Raw genomic sequence first — 20296 nt, forward strand, 5'->3', positions numbered from 1 at the left:
TGCAGTCGTTCGAATGAGAATAATTAAATCACTCGAGCTACGCACTCGTGATTTAATTATTACGCATCCTATTTCATGCCCATATTTTAATAACTGATGAAATATAGGAACAGATTTAGATATATTGTGTCTTAAACAGTGCCTTAAAGTTTAAGTTTAGTCCAAACAGATTATTTGCCGATAATATAAAAATTACCAAATTTAGTTTTTTACATCGATACCGATGCTTTGATGTTTTTTTTTTTTTTTTTTTTTTGGGGGGGGGGGGGGGGGGGGGGGGGGGGGGGGGGGGGTTGATAGCGGATCTACTTTTTTAAATATTGTCCTATTGACTGAACTTGTTAGATTTTACCTAGACTGTCCGAACCCAAAGCGTCTGTGGGTCTACTGTTATCTTAAGGTTTAGGAGAAGATCTATATCATCAAAACTCAAAAACATGTGAATCAACCCTGTATTTATTTTTCAAAATGGAAGGCTAGGCGTTAAAAAGGCGTACAAGATGAACAACAAACAATTACAAATAGCAATTGATATTGGATGTCGAAAATGATCAACCAATATTATTTGAAATGATATTTCAATGTATATGGTAAAGATCACTCCGAACTTGTTTTTATTCTACAAAAATGTATATCAAATTTCTTTTGCGTGGGAGTTTTTCTACATAATTTACTGTTTACAAGTGCTTTAAAGATAAAAAGGTGTCTTAAATGCACGAAAACACCTTTTCCTATTAAGATTACTGTTAAGTTATTCAAAGAAAGAAAAGCATAAGTCTGGAGACGTGCTCTTTAAAAGAGAGATTCCTTCCGATCATAATTGCAACATTGACAAACTTTCGGCTATGTCACGATTAATGGTATGATAATGATCTACTTACTTCCTATACTTAAGCCCGCTAAGCTTTACAGGGAGAGCGCCGACCTACGGATCGCGGGGTCGTAAGCTCGAGCCTCGGGCGGGCCATATGTTCTGTGACTATTTGATAAAAGACATTGTGTCTGAAATTAGTCGTCATCCACCTCTGAATCATGTGGGGAAATTTACTTGCGGAGAACAGGTTTGTACCGGTACAGAATCCAGGAACACTGGTTAGGTTAACTGTCCGCCGTTACATAACTGAAATACTGTTGAAAAACGGCGTTAAACCCAAATAAAACAAACAAAACAAATACTTAAGGAATTTTTAATCTCGGTTGCTAATTGTAATGACGATATATAGTGCATCTGAGAGACATACAATAGAAGTGGAAATAATCAAAATCAATCCCATTAGTTCCTGCAGTCAGTTAGTGCCAATAATAGCAATCAGTTATAGTAAATATGCTTGGCTCGTTACAGCTGAACATTTACATAGTGATGTTGAAATTTTTATGGTTACTTTTTATGATGTGATGTTATTCAAATGTTAAGTGTAATGTTCAACTTACTCTATACAGAATTCTATGCTTGTTTAAATTGTGATGTTCAAATGTTATGGGTAAAGGTTTTTTATGTTTGTCGAAAACCATTCTGGTAACTATTTAATTGTTTTAAATATATTTGAAATCATTCACGTGAAAACAGTTCAATTTATATAATAAAGAAATTAAAGGTATCACGTCTGAAATAACATAATCCTTTTTTTTCTTAATTATTCTTGTACTTGTTATTTCAATTGTACATGTTAATAACTAGAGACGGGATTAGTATACAGCTTTGAAAAATGGGGGAAACAAATCGTTTTACGAACGTGGGTCTTTCTTGCTTGTCGTCTTCAACATTCAGTATCACACTGGATAACCGGCTATCTTGACGCCCGCTGGAAATGTAACCCAGCTGGAAATGTAACCCCGCTGTAAATCAGTAGGTAAAGTTTTTCATTTATTTCTATTAAAACGAAGCCAATTCTTGCAAATCAACTTAACAGTTTTGTCAAGGAATGACCCTGGCTTACATTTACAATTTCTGGGCCAAAAACGATCGTTATGTTTTGAGATATTCGCTAACAATTTCTTCAGTTTGAAAAATCGAGCAAAAATCCAAAGTTTAGCGCAAATTGTTTTGTTTATGAACAACATGTGAAAACTTTTATCATCTGGTTTAACAGATGTGTCCTTTCGGAACACTTGTGTGAAGTTTCCGGGTTCTACGTTATTTCTGAAAAAGTATATTAGCCGTTAAATAGGCATGGTCGAGAAAAAAAAGACTGTCGAAAACGGCCGCTGTATTTGGAATAGGCAGTCGTTGAAGACAGCTGTCGGCTATCGAGAATACAGCTGTATAAAAGTAAAGAAAAAAACTGTCTTGTAGACATGTTATATGCCACGTAGTGTCTCTTCTTTATGTATATTTTGTATCTGTTTAGTCTGTCTGTGTTTTTGCGATTTCTTTCGTCTTTCATTTGTATAAAATGTGTATACTTGCAGTCAGTAAACAGTTTGTATATACTTATGTATGGTCCTTATTGCCATGTTGATTTCATTATCATTGTCCTTTTGGTTTAGGGTCTAAAAGTTGATTTCTTCCTTTTGTCCGTCCGGCCGTCCGCCCGCGGTGTCTTGTCCGGGCTCTGATTGTACATGCATTTATTTCATGTAATCGATCAGCCATTTCGGGTGAGTATAATCTTTTATGATTTTTAAGTATTGATTTTTAAACTTCAAACATCTGTTACCGATGATATAAGTATTAGTGAGGCCCATGCATTAATGACCACCTCCAATGTCAGTATAACAAAACAAATCTTTAACACAGAGTTATAAATAAGTACATTGCAACCTCTGTAGAGCAACATCCTTTGGGAGATACAAACATTGACTATTATGCAGAGGTTGTTGTTCTGGAAAGGTAAATTTGGTAGTATAATTCAGCTTAGGGAAATTTTGATAATATTGTTATAGAGAGGTTTTTGCTTTACAGAGGGTCGCTCTGGAGAGGTTGAACTATATTTTGTGTCAGACTGGAAATAATCCTACATGCATAGACACAATTTCAAATATATTGTGTCTTATAGTAGAACTTTTATTTTCTTGCGGTTTTATTTGATAGCTGACTGTGTAAGATAGTAAACAAGCAAAGAATAACTGATTAACAGTCATGTGAGATTTTGCAAAGTTAGGCTTATTTAGATTTAAAACAATCGTTTTCAATCGATTGCCTCTATACATCAACAACCATGAATAAACTGGTATTTGTTGAAAAGGTATTTATGGCAGATTTACATTAGGAGCAGTTAAATAATTATTTATGAGCAAATAAGATTACACACCTATCAAGAAACGCACTAAGAACACTTTTCAAAACAAGAACGGGCATTTGAGATTCATTCAAGATACTGAATTCTTCAAACGAAATTCAAAGGACTGACGACCAGAAGCAATCATTTGCACTTGCAAAACCCGAGGTGAAATTACTTTCTGTAGTAGACCGGAGTCACCTGTAGTGGTTTTCCTCCGCCATCAAAAGGTGGCAAAATGGCAATTTGTACTATATTGCTTCGATGTAACTGCAAAAAATATATGGTTGGCTTTCGCATGGCGGAAAAATGGCAAGAACGCGTGAACTAGGTTAAATATAATTTAATAAATTAAATAGATAAAATAAAATTCAGCCCGGGTGTGAAGGAATATAGTCCTAAAGCCTCTTGAAATGAAAGTGCCATTTTTAAATATACGAGTAATTACGTTTCCGTCAAATCACTGCCAGTAACACTTTTTACATACATTCAAAATCATCGGAGTTAACGGATAGTTTATAAATGTTAACATCCGAGTTCAACGACAGCACTAGCGGCCGTTTTCGACAGTCTTTTTTTCTTTCGACCATGCCTATTTAACGGCTAATATACTTTTTCAGGAATAACGTAGAACCCGGAAACTTTACACAAGTGTTTCGAAAGGACACATCTGTTAAACCAGATGATAAAAGTTTTCACATGTTGTTCATAAACAAAACAATTTGCACAAAACTTTGGATTTTTGATCGATTTTTTCAAACTGAAGAAATTGTTAGCGATTATCTCAAAACGTAACAATCGTATTTGGCCCAGAAATTGTAAGTGTAAGCCATGGTCATTCCTTGATAAAACTGTCAAGTTGATTTGCTAGAATTGGCTTCGTTATAATAGAAATAAATGAAAAAATTTACCTACCGATTTACAGCGGGGTTACATTTCCAGCGGGCGTCAGGATAGCCGGTTATCCAGTGTGAGTATGGTCTCAATTACTGTAAACTTGATCGTGTGCATTGCAACCATATTTCGAAATGTTTTAATTCTAATAAGCATTTTTAGATATCCTAAACACTTTAAGGTAAGTGTGTATATGTTTATAGGAAATTTATTGGTTGCTGACCTACTGTTGGGCGTCTGGTTGCTGTTATTTATATACACGGAAATAGTCCCAGAAGTGAAACAAAACCGGTATTTTTGTGTTGTAAAACATGTTGGAGTTCTAATTTCTTACAGTTTTTCAATTTTCTCTTTACTTGGAATATCTTTTGACAGCTTCATGGCAGTCGTTTTTCCACTAAAGCATCTAGTAAAAACTCACAAACGAAAGTTATTTATGATCTGTTTAACCGGGATCTGGATAATATCAATTATCAATGGAAGTCTGCCTGTGATTTTGCCAAATTTGGAATCACCTAGCAACAAATTTATATGTAGAATTTGCATTATCATACCTCGCAATTATGAAATTGCATTTTCGGTAGGCCTACTGCTGACAGTCTTTGTTAATTTTGTATTGTATGGGATCGTATTATGGAAAATCAAAACCAATCAAGCACCTGGAAACAGCAATGGCCAAAAGAGGAAAACCAAAACAGTGTTGATGATAATTGTTTTTATTCTCTTTGTGGTCTGTTGGCTGTCATTTATTTTGTGCTCATTTCTCATGCACGTATATCTTGCACCATCTCTGCTTCAAACTGTAGTGTGTGCACGCGAATATTTAGCACAATTAGGTTTTGTAAATTCTGCATTAAACTGGGTAATTTACGGTCTTGCGAACATAAAATTTCGCACGGCTTTTAGGAAGATTCTTTGCTGCAAGTGGTGCACACTCCTTTCGAAAACATTATCATTTTCAAAAGTATGGAGTGTAGCAAAGTCGACACATAATGAGCTGAATGTTCCGTCGATCCAAACAGAAGGAGACAGATGTATGAATGCAATTTCCATAATATTGTTGGACCTAGTGCTGCCAACAGAGCAAACAGAGACTTCAATTGAATGCTTGATATTGGTCAAATGTGCTGTTCGTTGTCAACAAGATATAATCAAGAGAAACAAAGACACCACGAAAAAATGGTAGGTGCGATTACAAACAGGGATTTTTTCAATTAAAATATTTATCATTACTTAAAATGAATCGATAAACACTAACAAAAATTCTGCATGACTGGAACTCTATAGATTGTTTCACTGTAAAGCTTTGAAACTAACACGGTTGTTATTGTATATGCCGATATGCCAATAAATCTGAAACTGAAACGGAAACTGTTATTCAGATAGACAAACTAGAAATGTACCCACACCACACTGAAGTGGAGTCGTAGAGCGGGACTATGCTCTAACATGACACTATTGACACTATATATGGATCTACATGTTCCTTGCAAATATCTGTAAAGAAATTATTCACAGTATTCAATTTTTAATGCTCTGTGACGTGACAATACAATTCCATTAGTATAAATGCTGCAATCTAATCAGTTCCCAGCGGACGCTAGGACAAATATGACACAATCCGATAAATGATGACATTACAAGATATTCAGTCTTCAGTGTGTGACTAAGTATAGGGTAATAAATGGGAGAGTGGTGCATTTGTGTGATAATGGCCCTGACAAGGTAATAATAGCCCAAGGGATTTAGCCCTCTTCCAGGGCCATTTTAACTCATAGGCACCGCTCTTTCATGTAATTAACCGTTTAACTATTATAATAGTCTCTTACATTTTAATGGTATTGCGATTTTAATTGTATCAATGTTGCTGTTTTTATGAATGCATATGCAAGAATGAGACTTTAATAAAGAATATATTTATACATGCTTACCTATAAAATCGTAAGACAAATTTAGAGTACCATTTTTATGAGTACTAACATATACTGACAATAATTTTCAACGTTTTAGGCTGGTAGATTCAGGTATTTATGGTGGCTGATTTCTGCCATTTCGTGTATTCGTGTCGGCGAGGCGAAATGTCGTAGTAACGAAAATACGAAAGGTCGAAATAATGCTTATTTGTCGTGTGTTCGCCTTTCGACTTTCGAGGCGACTACACGAAGTCACGAAGCATAGATAGGTTACATTCTACCAATTCAATTCCTTATTTATTTCATATTAATAACAAAACATTCAGACCTCATTTTCAGCACTTTAGAGCATTTCAATGATATGAAAACCATATATGGTCATTTAGTATAACATGTCTTCTTATCAAAAATAGAAAAATATTGACATGTTATGTTGTATATAAGAAAAATAATCTGTTCTGAGAAACATCACCCTCTAAAAATGCCCCATGAAAACAGCCGTTTAGCAGTTACGCGTAGGTAGACATTTTTCGCAAAGAATAAAACTTATTCCAAGAAATTTACAATGAAAGTGGTCTAGATCTATTCTCAATACTATAAGCAATAAACATAAGCCAAAAATGTCACTGTCACCTCCTCATGTCACTCATTATACCAGATTTCATCCATAGCATGGAACTATATTTTGGACTACTTCACATGTAACACTGAGTAGTCACTTCCGGTTTGGTGTAATCCGTCCTTAAAGAAACATTTTTCATACTCAAAATGTGTTATTTTCACTTAAATCACTTAAATTGTACCAGTAACCTAAATGCATGAAAAAATACCAGTTTCAGTTTGATACAATCAATTTTCAAGGTTTTATGGCTTTTTCAGTAATGTATGCTAGCGCGCCAAATTTCCTGGAAAAAAGCTGTCGCGACATCATTTTTGACCACTTTTCCTTGCTTGAGCTTATTTTTGCCACATTTTATCAAGTTTTACCATAGACTGCACTCAAATCACACACTGTTTCTGTAAGATATACCCAAACTCACCCCTGACACCTAAAACTTACCAATATTTAGTCAATAAATATGCATTTTTTGAAAAAATACACCCAAAACAGTGATTTTGAAATATTTTTAGTTTTTCTTCTTTTCCTCTGCTAAATTGCACTGAAATTGTCATCTATCATAATCTGGCCAAACTAGCTTGTTTACAGCCACATCTAAACAAGTTTAAATTTTTACCCCTGCACAACTTATAGGTTACATTCTACCAATTCAATTCCTTATTTATTTCATATTAATAACAAAACATTCATGCAGACCTCATTTTCAGCACTTTAGAGCATTTCAATGATATGAAAACCATATATGGTCATTTAGTATAACATGTCTTCTTATCAAAAATAGAAAAATATTGACATGTTATGTTGTATATAAGAAAAATAATCTGTTCTGAGAAACATCACCCTCTAAAAATGCCCCATGAAAACAGCCGTTTAGCAGTTACGCGTAGGTAGACATTTTTCGCAAAGAATAAAACTTATTCCAAGAAATTTACAATGAAAATGGTCTAGATCTATTCTCAATACTATAAGCAATAAACATAAGCCAAAAATGTCACTGTCACCTCCTCATGTCACTCATTATACCAGATTTCATCCATAGCATGGAACTATATTTTGGACTACTTCACATGTATCACTGAGTAGTCACTTCCGGTTTGGTGTAATCCGTCCTTAAAGGCGAAATAACGAAATTTCAGAGGCGAACACACGAATTTTTGTGTTAATCACTTTTCGTATCGGCGGGTATTTAAACTTCAGTGTTTCGTTACTTCGTGTATTCGCCTCAAAAGGCGAAAGGCGAACACACGAAAATTGAGCTGTTTTCGACTTTTCGTTACTTCGACCCGACGACACGAACACACGACAACTGTTTCGTGTAGGGTCTGCCTTAATACACAATGATAATGGCGGAAAATGGGGCGTAATATATATATATATATATATGAATTTAATACCAGAACTGAAATACTTGAAGAGTGACATGTTTTATTGCATATGAAACATTATCTTTCATAAACTGGGAAGAATTTTTGTATAAATGGTAAAACACATTATCTAGATAGCATTCAAAGTTCAGGTCGGCGTAATGATATGCCCTGCAAGACTGACTGAAGCTTAATGTATGTACACATTTTATACTAGTGATAAAATATCTACACAATAACATCTTTTATGGAATATAAATCATTATCTTTCGTTTTCGGACAAATATTATTTTATAAATGGTAAAATACATTATTAAGATAGCATATTCATTTCAGCAGCATATGTGTAATTGTTACCGGAAGGCGAATACACGAAAGGACGAAATTGCAGATTTGTCGTGTTTTCGTGTTGGCGGGTCGAAGTAACGAAAGGTCGAAAGGTCAAAAACTGCTTATTTCTCGTGTGCTCGCCTTTCGACTTTCGAGGCGAATACACGAAGACACGACAAGAGAAGGGCAACAACACGAAGTTTTGATACCCGCCGACACGAAAAGTGATTAATACAGAAGTTCGTGTGTTCGCCTCTGAAATTTCGTTATTTCGCCTTCAATGTTTCGTTACTTCGTGTATTCGCCTCGAATGTCGAAAGGCGAACACACGACAAATAAGCAGTTTTTTACCTTTCGTGTTTTCGTGTCTTCGACATTTCAACCCGCCGACACGAACAAATATGTATCATTTCGACCTTTCGTGTTTTCGATACTTCGACATTTCGCCTCGCCGACACGAACACACGAAATGGCAGAGATCAGCCACCATAGGTATTCGAATTTCATAATTTTAATTAAAATGTTCATGCCAATGTTTGGTATTTGAAATAAGGAATTTGACGAAAAATAAATGACGTTACACTTCAAACCAAAACTGACCTATCAGCTGTATGTCAGGACGTCATTTCTGTTAACGGATGTACATTTTCCCGCGCTAACGTCTGGACCGTTATAGGTAATGTAATAATACCTCAAGCAGTACGATAACGGGACTATTTCCAGCATATGATTTTTTCTATTCATGGGTTCTCATGTAAAAATAAATAATATAAAATCCTGTAACTGATAAGAACTGCCAGTAAATTAAATCAATTCCAGAGGAAGTCCGATTATTGCTGAACAGTGAACGTGATCTCGTGATACTGCACTTTTCCCAAACAAAAAAAGCAATACAGCTGAATGACAGCCAGCTGCATACTACCTGTTAGTCGAATTGCAATGTTGTATTAATGTTTCCCCATTTTTAATAAATATGATTAATTTAGTAGCAGTAAAAAAGACAAAAAACATTGTCATTTTATAGAATAGCAAGTTTAGTGTCCATTTTCATCAATTTACTACGTTCAACGGGTGAGTTGGATTTAACGCCGAGAATTACTTTGTGACCGACATGTACTTGTTTACTTCATTCAGAAAATGTTGCATACATTTCACAAAGGAAGAGATGTGTTGCGATTAATGCTGTTTTAAAAGATACAACACTTCGTCTATCTGTATCAGTTGTTATAACATTAGTGGTATTTCACACTAACATCTCCTCGAATACAGATAGAATACGTTTTATAACGTTAAAAACAAACATGATGCTTATGCTTAGATGAAAAGATGCCGTCAGTTAACCGTCAGTTTACGTAATAAAAATAATATGATTACGATGCATTCAATCAAATATCGACCTCCTAAGGAAAATGCCTTGCACAATAGTGGTAAAAGTGAAAATTGCTCTAATCTTTCAACACGTTGTTTTTCTTTCTTTGTTCGTGTTTGAGTAGAGCACAGTATTGCATGTTTAACCCAGCACGAAACTGTAAAAATGTATCTGACGGCTCCTAACAGCACTGGCCAAAGTCTTTAATTCGTGGATAGTCTGGTCCTTTGGAACGACTACTAACAGCACTGGCCAAAGTCTTTAATTCGTTATATATCTGACAAGATTAAGGTTAGGGGATAGCAAATTTTCCACTTAACTTTGGTACTTTCTGACCAGAAAAAAATACAGGGTCAAGCTTTGACTTCTCAGATACAAATTCTGTTTTCAAAAAAGGATCGTTATTGTTATGGCACTTTGAACTTTCAGATAATGTTGCATGTAATATAGGGGCAACAAGTGCAATTTGTTGATATCTGCAATATCTGAAACTCGCAAGAGATATTTAAACTGATTAAGAAAGAATGTATATGAGCCGTGCCATGAGAAAACGAACATAGTGGGTTTGCGACCAGCATGGATCCAGACCAGCCTGCGCATCCGCGCAGTCTGGTCAGGCTCCATGCTGTTCGCTTTTAAAGCCTATCGGAATTGGAGAAACTGTTAGCGAACAGCATGCTGGTCGCAAACCCACTATGTTGGTTTTCTCATGGCACGGCTCATATGTGTTTATTACAACTGCTGAATAAATTGCGGACCACTCCACCTCAGCAAAGAAAAACGTTAAACGAAAGAACTCATGATTTCAACAGATCGGTACAAAGGAGAAAGTCGCCCGGTGACGCTCTTTAAAATTCAGAATTGATTCCTTTTCGAGATAAATAGATATTTATAAATTGCACCAGCATACGGGTGTTTGAAGCTAAAATATGTAAGTATCTGTTCTGTTCCTATTCAATAACGTATTTTATTCAAATTCAAAGAGTTCTTAAACTGGCATTAGGTAAATAATTCAACTGACGTGTTATACGTTTTAAACATGATTTCTTTCAGATATGAACTATTTAAATACAGTCTTTCAAACTGGGTATTATGAACTCCAAGTTCTTTATATAATTTGAGCCGTGCCATGGGAAAACCAACATAGTGGGTGTGCGACCAGCATGGATCCAGACCAGCCTGCGCATCCGCGCAGTCTGGTCAGGATCCATGCTGTTCGCTAACAGTTTCTCCAATTCCAATAGGCTTTTAAAGCGAACAGCATGGAGCCTGACCAGACTGCGCGGATGCGCAGGCTGGTCTGGATCCATGCTGGTCGTACACCCACTATGTTGGTTTTCCCATGGCACGGCTCATTTATTATACTTACGTGACAGTAGGAAACGGCTAGTACTTTTACGGTGTTAATTGTTTGCTCTAAGAAAGAAGCTGATTATATAAATGTTGATTTTATTTCTGTCAAAGTAGAGATCAAATATTGAGAATGAATTCAAAATCCTTCTTGTTGAAGACGTGAAGGCTTAATCAAACTAACTGTTAGTCTTTTAGTGTTATTTCAAGAACTTTTGAGTATTTAAAATCAGCAAACAGATAGCCTTTAAGTTTCGTTTTCAATTTGATAGATAATAATATTTACCAGTTTTAATTTGAGCATTAATACATGTTTGCTTAAGAACGGAAAGACGGATTTTAGAATGTGTGGCAGCTCATGAAATTGCTTGTTTTAACAGCAAAGCATAATTAAAGATATACATATAAACAGAACACATCACTAGCTTTTGTTTTGTTATATAAATAGGTCACCTATTTAAATAAACAGTTTTGTTAAGTATAAATTATTAAACGATCCGATTATTGTTGATAAAATCAGTTTAAAGGGCAAAACTAATGTTTAAAATATTTTAATATCGTGTATTTCTATATTTACTTCGATAAAGCCATAAAATTATGGTTTGAAATGTAAATATTAAGCAACGTCAAATCAGTGAATGGAATGAATAAGATCGATTAGTTTTTCAGTTAACATGTAAACTTATCCCTTATAGCAAATAGAAAGGTGTGTCAAGTCTGTAGCGTTGGGTAATAAAAAACAAGTCAGTTTCCATTTTACAAAGTAATAAAAACCGACAAAGCCTGTGACTTTTCGTTAATTTTTTCTTTTTAAAATTGAAATTTGTCTGGGAGCTCATTTTTTCTGAATGCTGATATTTCTGACAGGTGATCCATTTTTTGTAGCTGAGATAAATATTATACATGACAGGTTTTCCAAAAATAAACAGGAAGTTTTGCAATGCAAATGTAAAAATGTGATTATATATAAACAAATGATTTCTGCTGTAGGGATTACCAAGACAAAGGACTATTGAGCGCCAGAAATGCTTCGCATGGGGTATCCGAATGATAAACGTTTATCAGTTTTTAATCATCGAAGTTTTATTCATGTATTTTGAAATTCAGTTAAATTGCACTATTAAGGCCACCGGTAAACACGATTAACCAAAAGATATGTAAACAGCGTAATTTACAATCCCAAACGAAACCTCTTTTTTTCTATAGTGATACCGGATTGGAGTTAATAGTGTCGGCCCGGTATTACTTCTCCTTCATTACTGTACAGTATAGTAAAACAAGCTGTTTTGGACATGATCTTTACAACAAAATTACAGCAATGGCAGTTCTGGTCGTCTGGCCCGGGGTACCTTTTTACTTCCTAGGATACAACAACCCGGATGTACTTCTATACCGGGATGACACCTTAAAGGTTCAATGAGACATTATGAAGTTAATAAATTCTGATAACAGTTAAACAAAAATGTGATATTAAAATACCGCACACTAAGTGAAAAATGGGAGTAGTAATTTATAAATCTATAATTTATGTATACTCGAACTGAAGAATGACGACTTAAAACGTTGAGATTCGAACGGAAAAGAGTATGCCTTTGAAGAATGACAGTTGCAATACTGAGACAATGCATGAAAAACTGATAACTGTTGTTCAACAAAGAAGATCCCCAACACGGAAAGAAACAAAATTGATAGCGTCTATTTATACCATTTATACAAGTCACGGGAATGTGATGCACGGTGTCACGTGTTTGTAAAGTAAACGAACGAAACCGAAAATTAAATTTCCAAGAGTAAATTCAAATAAAAGATCTTACGTGGTTCACAGTATAAATGAAGGTAATGGTAAGAAGTCGCAATATATAACTACGATCAGTCCGAATTCTTACATTGAAATTGCGGACGAGACCGGACTTACGGACAGTGTGCCGAGAATTGATATAACCAATGTATTCGTACATCCGGCAGTCAAAATATCTGTCTTCCTGAAATTATAATGGAATTTAAGCTAGGAACAAACATGGCTATCAGCCATAATGGCGTCCGTATGACGTCACCATCAACGGACTTTTATGATGATGAACAAGAGATGGTGCCCCAAATATGATACGTAGCGTAAAAAACAAAATATAATAAATTCAACTCTTGTTGGTCCCGCTATCGGCCAGTAACTTCAGGGCTTTTAGAATCACTGAACAAGCTGAAGGTGCCAACGGAAGTGAAAACTGAGCAATGTGTCAAGTCGTCCCAGTACACTCAGAATTCGCTGCAAGGTCATGAGTCTAAAACGGAGATATATTGACAACAGTACAAACTGGATTTATGATGATTAGATTAAAATATGGATAAACTTGCATCTTATATTATTATACCAGATTTATTTAGCGCCCTTTTCATAATAAACTTGTTTAAATGCGCTTTTACATAGCGGAAAGTCAGCCACTCAGGGCGCCAAAGTCATCCTCTGCTAGTACTGAGACAGAGCGATCTAACCAGATGGATATAGTAAGACAAAGCCCAGGGGCCAAGAACAGAGAGAGAAATCAACTTGCACCGATACATGCGAAGCCGTCTTTCATGGGAAGAACCAGTACTGGCCTCTTAGTTACATGGGAGACATTCCAGAGCATCTCAGGAATGTCCAGTGCCTGGACCGGGATTCGATCCGCTGACATCTGGATTGACAGTCAAACGTGTTACCACTAGACCAACGCACCACCTATATTGACTGAACTGGTAAAACTTCTGGAACAATTGAATACTATTTAAATAGATTTTAGACAAAAAATGACATCTACCTTCAACACCCAAGGAGCGCTTAGAATAGCCACTTAACTTAGGTATTAAGAGTGTTTCTGCCCTCCCGCTTAGCTCGATATGGAGAGCGGTGATTAACGGATCGCGGGGTCGTGAGTTTGATCCCCAGGCGGGGCGTATGTTATCTGTAACGATTTGATAAAAGACATTGTGTCGAAAGTCATTCGTCTCCACATCTGATTCATGTGGGGAAGTTGGCATTACTTGCGGAGAACAGGTTTGTACTGGTACAGAATCCAGGAACACTGGTTAGGCTAACTGCCCGCCGTTACATAATTGAAATACTGTTGAAAAACGGCGTTAGACCCAAAACAAACAAACAAAACTGTTTCTGTACAAAGGAACGTTGTTTAAAACCTGAAAATCGCCTTTAAACTTCCTTATTTTATAAAATCCTTTTTGTTAGGTTCAGATGTAGTAAACTCAGTTGGTTTTCTTGTAACTGATAAATGAATGTACGTTCTTATTTCCAAAAAAAAGGAATACATCAATATAGAGATTTATCAATTTACCACATTGGTGGTCTATGGTGTTCAGAAGAATTATTTTGTCAAGTATTATAAGTGACGACAGACTAAACACTTTCCTTAATAAGATTGGTGAAAAGAAGTTGAAACAGGTGCTTTTATAGCTACCATTATTTTCAGATTTTACTAATGATGAAGTGTCCAAATAAACAATTATATATTTAGTAATTTAAGCAATCATATACCCCAAACAGTGATAATTTTATGTGGTTGAAACAATTGTCAATTTAGTGTTGTATACATTGAATTCCGGAAAAGGTCTGCATAAAGGGGACACACTTTCGGACAGTTCTACAATAATGTCCTACTGCGGAAAATTCACATAACTAGGTGGAATGTAGTTTTCAAAATTTTCTTTACAAATTGTATTCATATTAAAGGGAGACAACTTCTGGGAATATTTTAAGTACCCAATGTATTATGGAGTTCACTCTGACCTTTTAGTAAGTAACCTCTCCAGAGCGGCCCTCTCTTAAGCAAATACCTCTCAAAAACAACATCATCAAAATTTCCCTAAGCTGAAATATACTATCAAATTTACCTCTCCAGAACAACAACCTCTACATAACAGTCAGTATTTGTATCTCCCAAAGGGTGTTGCTCTACAGAGGTTGCACTGTACATTAGGGAAACCTTTTTCATACAAAGGCCAAGACGAGCTGGAAACTTATATAAATTACTTTTCAATCATACATTTTTCTCATATAAAGAGTTCTTAAACTAACATTTATGAAAGCCAAATGTAAACAAATCACCTGATATATAATACTTTTCACACATTATTTCCATTCAGATATGAACTGATTGAATTCAATTAGTCTTTTAAACATGATATTTTATATAAGATTTAAGTCCTATTTGCGTTTAAATAAAAAATTATTCGTTCCACAAGATATCAAGTGTTTGCTCAACAAAAATGAAGATTATTGAAAATTGTTCATGCTATTTCAGGAGAAAGCAAATATTGTTGTATAGTGTTCAGACTTGAAATAAAGACCTTCTTGTTAAACAGGTTATTTTACGCTAAATCAAACAAACATTTAGTGCTCCAGTCTAGCTTTCTGAAATATTAATGGGCGATCAAATATTGCAAGCAGATTCAAAAGTTAAAGATGCCAATAGTAGTATGCCCTTTTATTGTATGTTTTAATTTTCTTCTGAATCGGTACGGAAGAAAATAGTTTACAAGTATAAAACTGGGCAGTATAATAATAGCACATAGTTTATCCCTTTTGCGTTTACAACTCAATAAAACATTAATTTGTTCTTTTAAAACGGTAAAATTGTTAACAGATTACAATATTTTCTTTGTTAAAAAGTAACTACTTCGGTTATTTTAAGCACCACTTTTTCTTGTTTTTGTTTGGTGTAAATTATTTGGTGATCATGCATCGATTATTGCGTATAAAATGAATTTCAATGGTCCAGAAATGTTTAAAATTATTTTAATATCGCGTATATTATTAAAATTTGCTAATTGCTAAAGTCCTAAACTGGTAGTTGAAATGTATATATCATACAACTGAAATGGTAAAATGGAATAAATAAAAGTTGACTGAAAATCTTTCAATAAATTTTTCAATTGTTGAAATGATTGTGATCTTGCCTTATCCTACAATAGACAGATATGTGTGTCTCACTGTGTTTCATGTTAACAGTGGTGGTGGTCTGTTTTTTGTTGTTGTTTTTTTGTTGTTGTTGTTTTTTGCTTTTTGGGGAGTTTTTGCTGTTGGTTTTGTTGTTGTTTTTAAGCAAATCAGTTTCCGTGTAAGAGGTTTTCAATTAAATAGATAATGCAACATATTTACAAATATTAAACAGAGCATTATAAAATCTTTTTTGCTATTAATTATTAATTGCTTATAACCTCACAAAATTTTAGCCTAATACTGGCATAGGAAAGTCTATTACGTACGAAATTAAATTTAAACACTTGTAGCATAGATCTAGTACGGTAAAATTATCAACATAGAACAATATCAGATTGTATTTTCTTAAAGTAATTAGTTTGGCTATTTCAAAAATCAATTTGGATTGAAAACAAAATTTGTAGATTTGTTGATTATTGCTGATAAAAATCAGTTTAAAGGGTCAAAATTATTTATAATGATTTTAATATCGCGTATTTCTATGTTTTGCAGTAAATAAAGTCACAAACTGCTAGATGAAATGTAAATATTATATAACGGGGAATCTTAAAATGGAATAAATAAAGGTTGATTGAAAATTTTTCAATTAGTTTTACAAATGTTGACATACGAACTTGTGCCCTACATTAATCAGAAAGGTGTGTCGCATGCAAACAGTAGTGATTTTATCTTTGAGTGGGGTAATTAAAAACAAATCGGCTGTCGTTTAAAATTGTTTTGAAAACTGCATACTACCATATATAATGAATAAAATCTACAAACTGAAGCTATTTCTTCCGGAAGAGCATGCTATGTTTCTGAATGCCAATATATCTAAGATTTAATTTTTCTTTATTTTTGATGAAATAACTATAATTCAATGACATTATTTACACATGTTATAAGAAGATCTATTATAAGTTGTAAAAGACAGAATTCTTGTCAACTGAATGTTATATAATATCAAATTTATCTTTATACATATGGAAACATCTGGCGAATATTTTATATAGCTACAAGGTGCAACGAAGAAAAACTCTGTGGTCGGGCATGGATAAACGAAAATGTGATACATAAGTGATAACTGGTGTTGTCGTGAAAAGAAATGTGACAGAATAACAACAGAAATGTGTATATAACGGCGTTGTCAATTGGACGTGTTAATGCTATTTCTTTAGACTGATTATGGGAAACATTTAGAAATTAATAATAAGTAACATCATAAGAGGATTTTGTCAGGACAGAATTGGTTTTAACGTCAAACAGAATGACGAATTATGGATTATATCTTATTGACGTATTGGAATCTATAACATATAGGGGAAAATCACATTTGTTCTAGAACTAATAAACATAGAAGAATGCATTTAATGTAAATGCGATTTTAGAAAGAAAAATGAAGCGCATCACTTTTCTCGTGCGTTTATTATAAGGCAATTGATGTATTTTGAAATCCAGTGTAGGTGAACCGTTAAGCCACCTGTAAATAGGATAAAATGAATCGCAATATGTAAGCTACATAATTTACAATTCTAAATGCATGAACTGACGTTGCACTCTTGGATATTAAAGAATTTTCTTTAATGATACTGAACCGTGGTTATTTTGATACAAAAGGAGCTGTAGTTCAACGTAACGATCGATGAGACACTATAAAGCGGATAAACACTGATAAAGTTGTAATAAAAATATGATATCAACAGATCTCCCTCAGAGTGAAACGTATTGATAAAAGAAATAGATCGTGGTAATTTATGGACATCTATATTTATATTTCAAACAGAAGAATGTTGACTTAAAACGTTGATGTTGTCCTGGATTTATAAAAAAGGAATGATATGGCTTCAGAAAATGACAGTAATAATAGTGAGAAAATGCATGAAAACGTGACAACTGGTGTTCAAAGAAGAAAATGTTTAAAAAGGAAAGAAACAGCCAGAAGGAATTTGATAGATTCTATTCACACAAGACATGGGAATGCGATGCACTGTGTCACGTGTTTGTCAAGTGAACGAATGAAACCGGATGTTAAATTTCCAAGAGTAAATTCAAGGGAAACATCTGTAAGCAGTACGGAATATTCACACATTCGCACTTACAGTGAAAGTAAAAATTCGCAATTTAGAACTGTAATAAGTCCGAATTCTTATATAGAAATTGCGGACGAGAGCGGACGTACGGACAGTGTATCCAGGAATGGTATATATGGATATACGCGTAAATCTGACAGTCAGCATATCAGTCTTCCAGAAATCATAATGGAATTTAATCTAGAAACAAACATGGCTATCAGTAATAATGGTTTCCGTATGACGTCACCATCAACGGACTTATACGGTGATGAACGAGAGATCGGTGCACCATACGAAGCGTTCTTAAACAGGACCAAACATAATAAATTCAACCCATGTTGGTCCCGCTATCGACCAGTTACTCCAGGGCTTTTAGAATCTCTGAACAAAATGAAGGTGCCATCAAAAGTTAAAACTGAGCAATGGGTCAAGTCGTCCCAATGCACTCGGAAATCCTTGCAAGGTCACGTGTATAGAACGGAAAATATTGACAACAGTACAAATTGGATTTACGATGATTAGATTAAAATATACATAAACATGGATGTTGAAGGGAAAGTAAAACTTTTGGGAAAGCCGAATAATATGGAAATTGATATCTTCTAAACACAACATTCGCCTTCAGTATCCAAAGAGCGCTTTTAAAAATATTTTTAAAACTGTTTTGTATAAAAAAAAAACTTTTGTTTAAATCCTGAAATCGCGTCGAAAGTCTCCTTTTTATTAACATTCAGATCTCGTAAACACAGTAGGCCCTTACTTATAGATTCTAATTGATAAATGAAGGTACTTCATAATTTCAAAAAAAAGGAATACATACATATGGATACTTACCATTTTAATCTGTGAGTGGTATATGGTGTTCAAAAGTAGGCCTATTATTTTGGCAAGTCTTTTAAGTGATGATAGACTAAAGACTTTCCTTAACAAGAATGGTAGAAATGAATTGTTCAAAACGGGTGCTTATATAGACTAGCTAAATCTACCATTATTATCATCAGATTTTAAGAAAGATGGTGTGTTCAATAAACAATTTTATATGTAGTAATGTAAAAAATAATATACACTAACAGTGATTCGTCGTTGAATAAAATTATTGTTCGATGTTCAGATGCAAAGGAATTAGAATCTATATCACAAGGGCGCAGCCCGAGTGACATAATAATGAGCATCTGAAAGACAACCCGTGATTTTATTCAGTTTGATACATATGTTTCGATTCTATCACGTTATCAATGATTGTTGCCTACATTTTTTGAAGATAGACCCTATGCATAAATTATTTGCCAGTTTTGTGTGATTTTCTTTTCTGGAACCAATGTGCGAGTATCATGTTCGACCCTATGACGTAATAATTGTGACGTACAAACTACACGTGTTGCAAAATAGCACACATGTTCTATCTTCTTTGTTTAATTAATGTTATTTACGAAATAAGTCGGCTCGTGTTAGAAAAGAAATTCGAACTGTAGAGCTACATCTATTTTATCTATATTTTTTCATTATAGTAAAAATCTTTGATCGAACATATTGTAAACTTGTTCACTGTTATATGTGTCCGGAACGTTTTTAACAAATCTATTTTGATCGTAAAATTGCAAATCATAGCAGCTTGTAATAAATACCCGCTCGGTTATACGAAACTATGCAAACAAGAGCAGCCAATCGAGCCTTGTTACCTCAGAAATGGCCAACCTTAGGGTCGGTAGATTTCAGGTACTTGAATGCATTTAGTGCATATGTTCGTATCGGAGGACACTTGAATCAGTTCAGCTTTATAACACTGTTATTTAAAGCATTGTATATTATAATTCTTATAATTAAATACATGCAGTATATACTCACAGCTGTTGTTGTTGTTTCTTTTCTAATCAAAATATGTAATATAAATGTACACAAGTTTGTTATATGGGTAGAAGATTTCCACCTTGTTTTTTTTTTTCGATTGCGCTTAATTCACTTATTATGCTGTACAATTCTGAAGGCAAAACCAGTCAAATTAGGTATGTGTCTCGGTTGACGATGTAAATGTGAGTCTTCATTGGCAGTATTCAGTGTTTCCTGGAGTTTCACTCTGACCTTTTAGTAAGATAATTAGAGAAAATTTTACATGAAACATTTTCTTGTCTACAAAGCCCAAGATGAGTTTGAAACCTAAATACATTTCTATTCAATCACTTTCTCAAATAAAGAATTCT

The 20296-nt window shown here is 34.3% G+C and overlaps 1 protein-coding gene across 1 annotated transcript; it reads left to right on the plus strand.

Moving 5' to 3' along the window:
- Positions 1 to 16564: 16564 nt before the first annotated feature.
- On the plus strand, positions 16565 to 19944 carry LOC123546713 (uncharacterized). The gene has a single exon (XM_045333209.2). It carries the CDS (start codon positions 17865 to 17867, stop codon positions 18618 to 18620), a length of 756 nt encoding a protein of 251 aa, XP_045189144.2. The 5' UTR covers positions 16565 to 17864; the 3' UTR covers positions 18621 to 19944.
- Positions 19945 to 20296: the final 352 nt, after the last annotated feature.

The sequence above is a fragment of the Mercenaria mercenaria genome, chromosome 9 (assembly GCF_021730395.1).
Source record: "Mercenaria mercenaria strain notata chromosome 9, MADL_Memer_1, whole genome shotgun sequence".
Classification (NCBI taxonomy): Eukaryota; Metazoa; Mollusca; class Bivalvia; order Venerida; family Veneridae; genus Mercenaria; species Mercenaria mercenaria.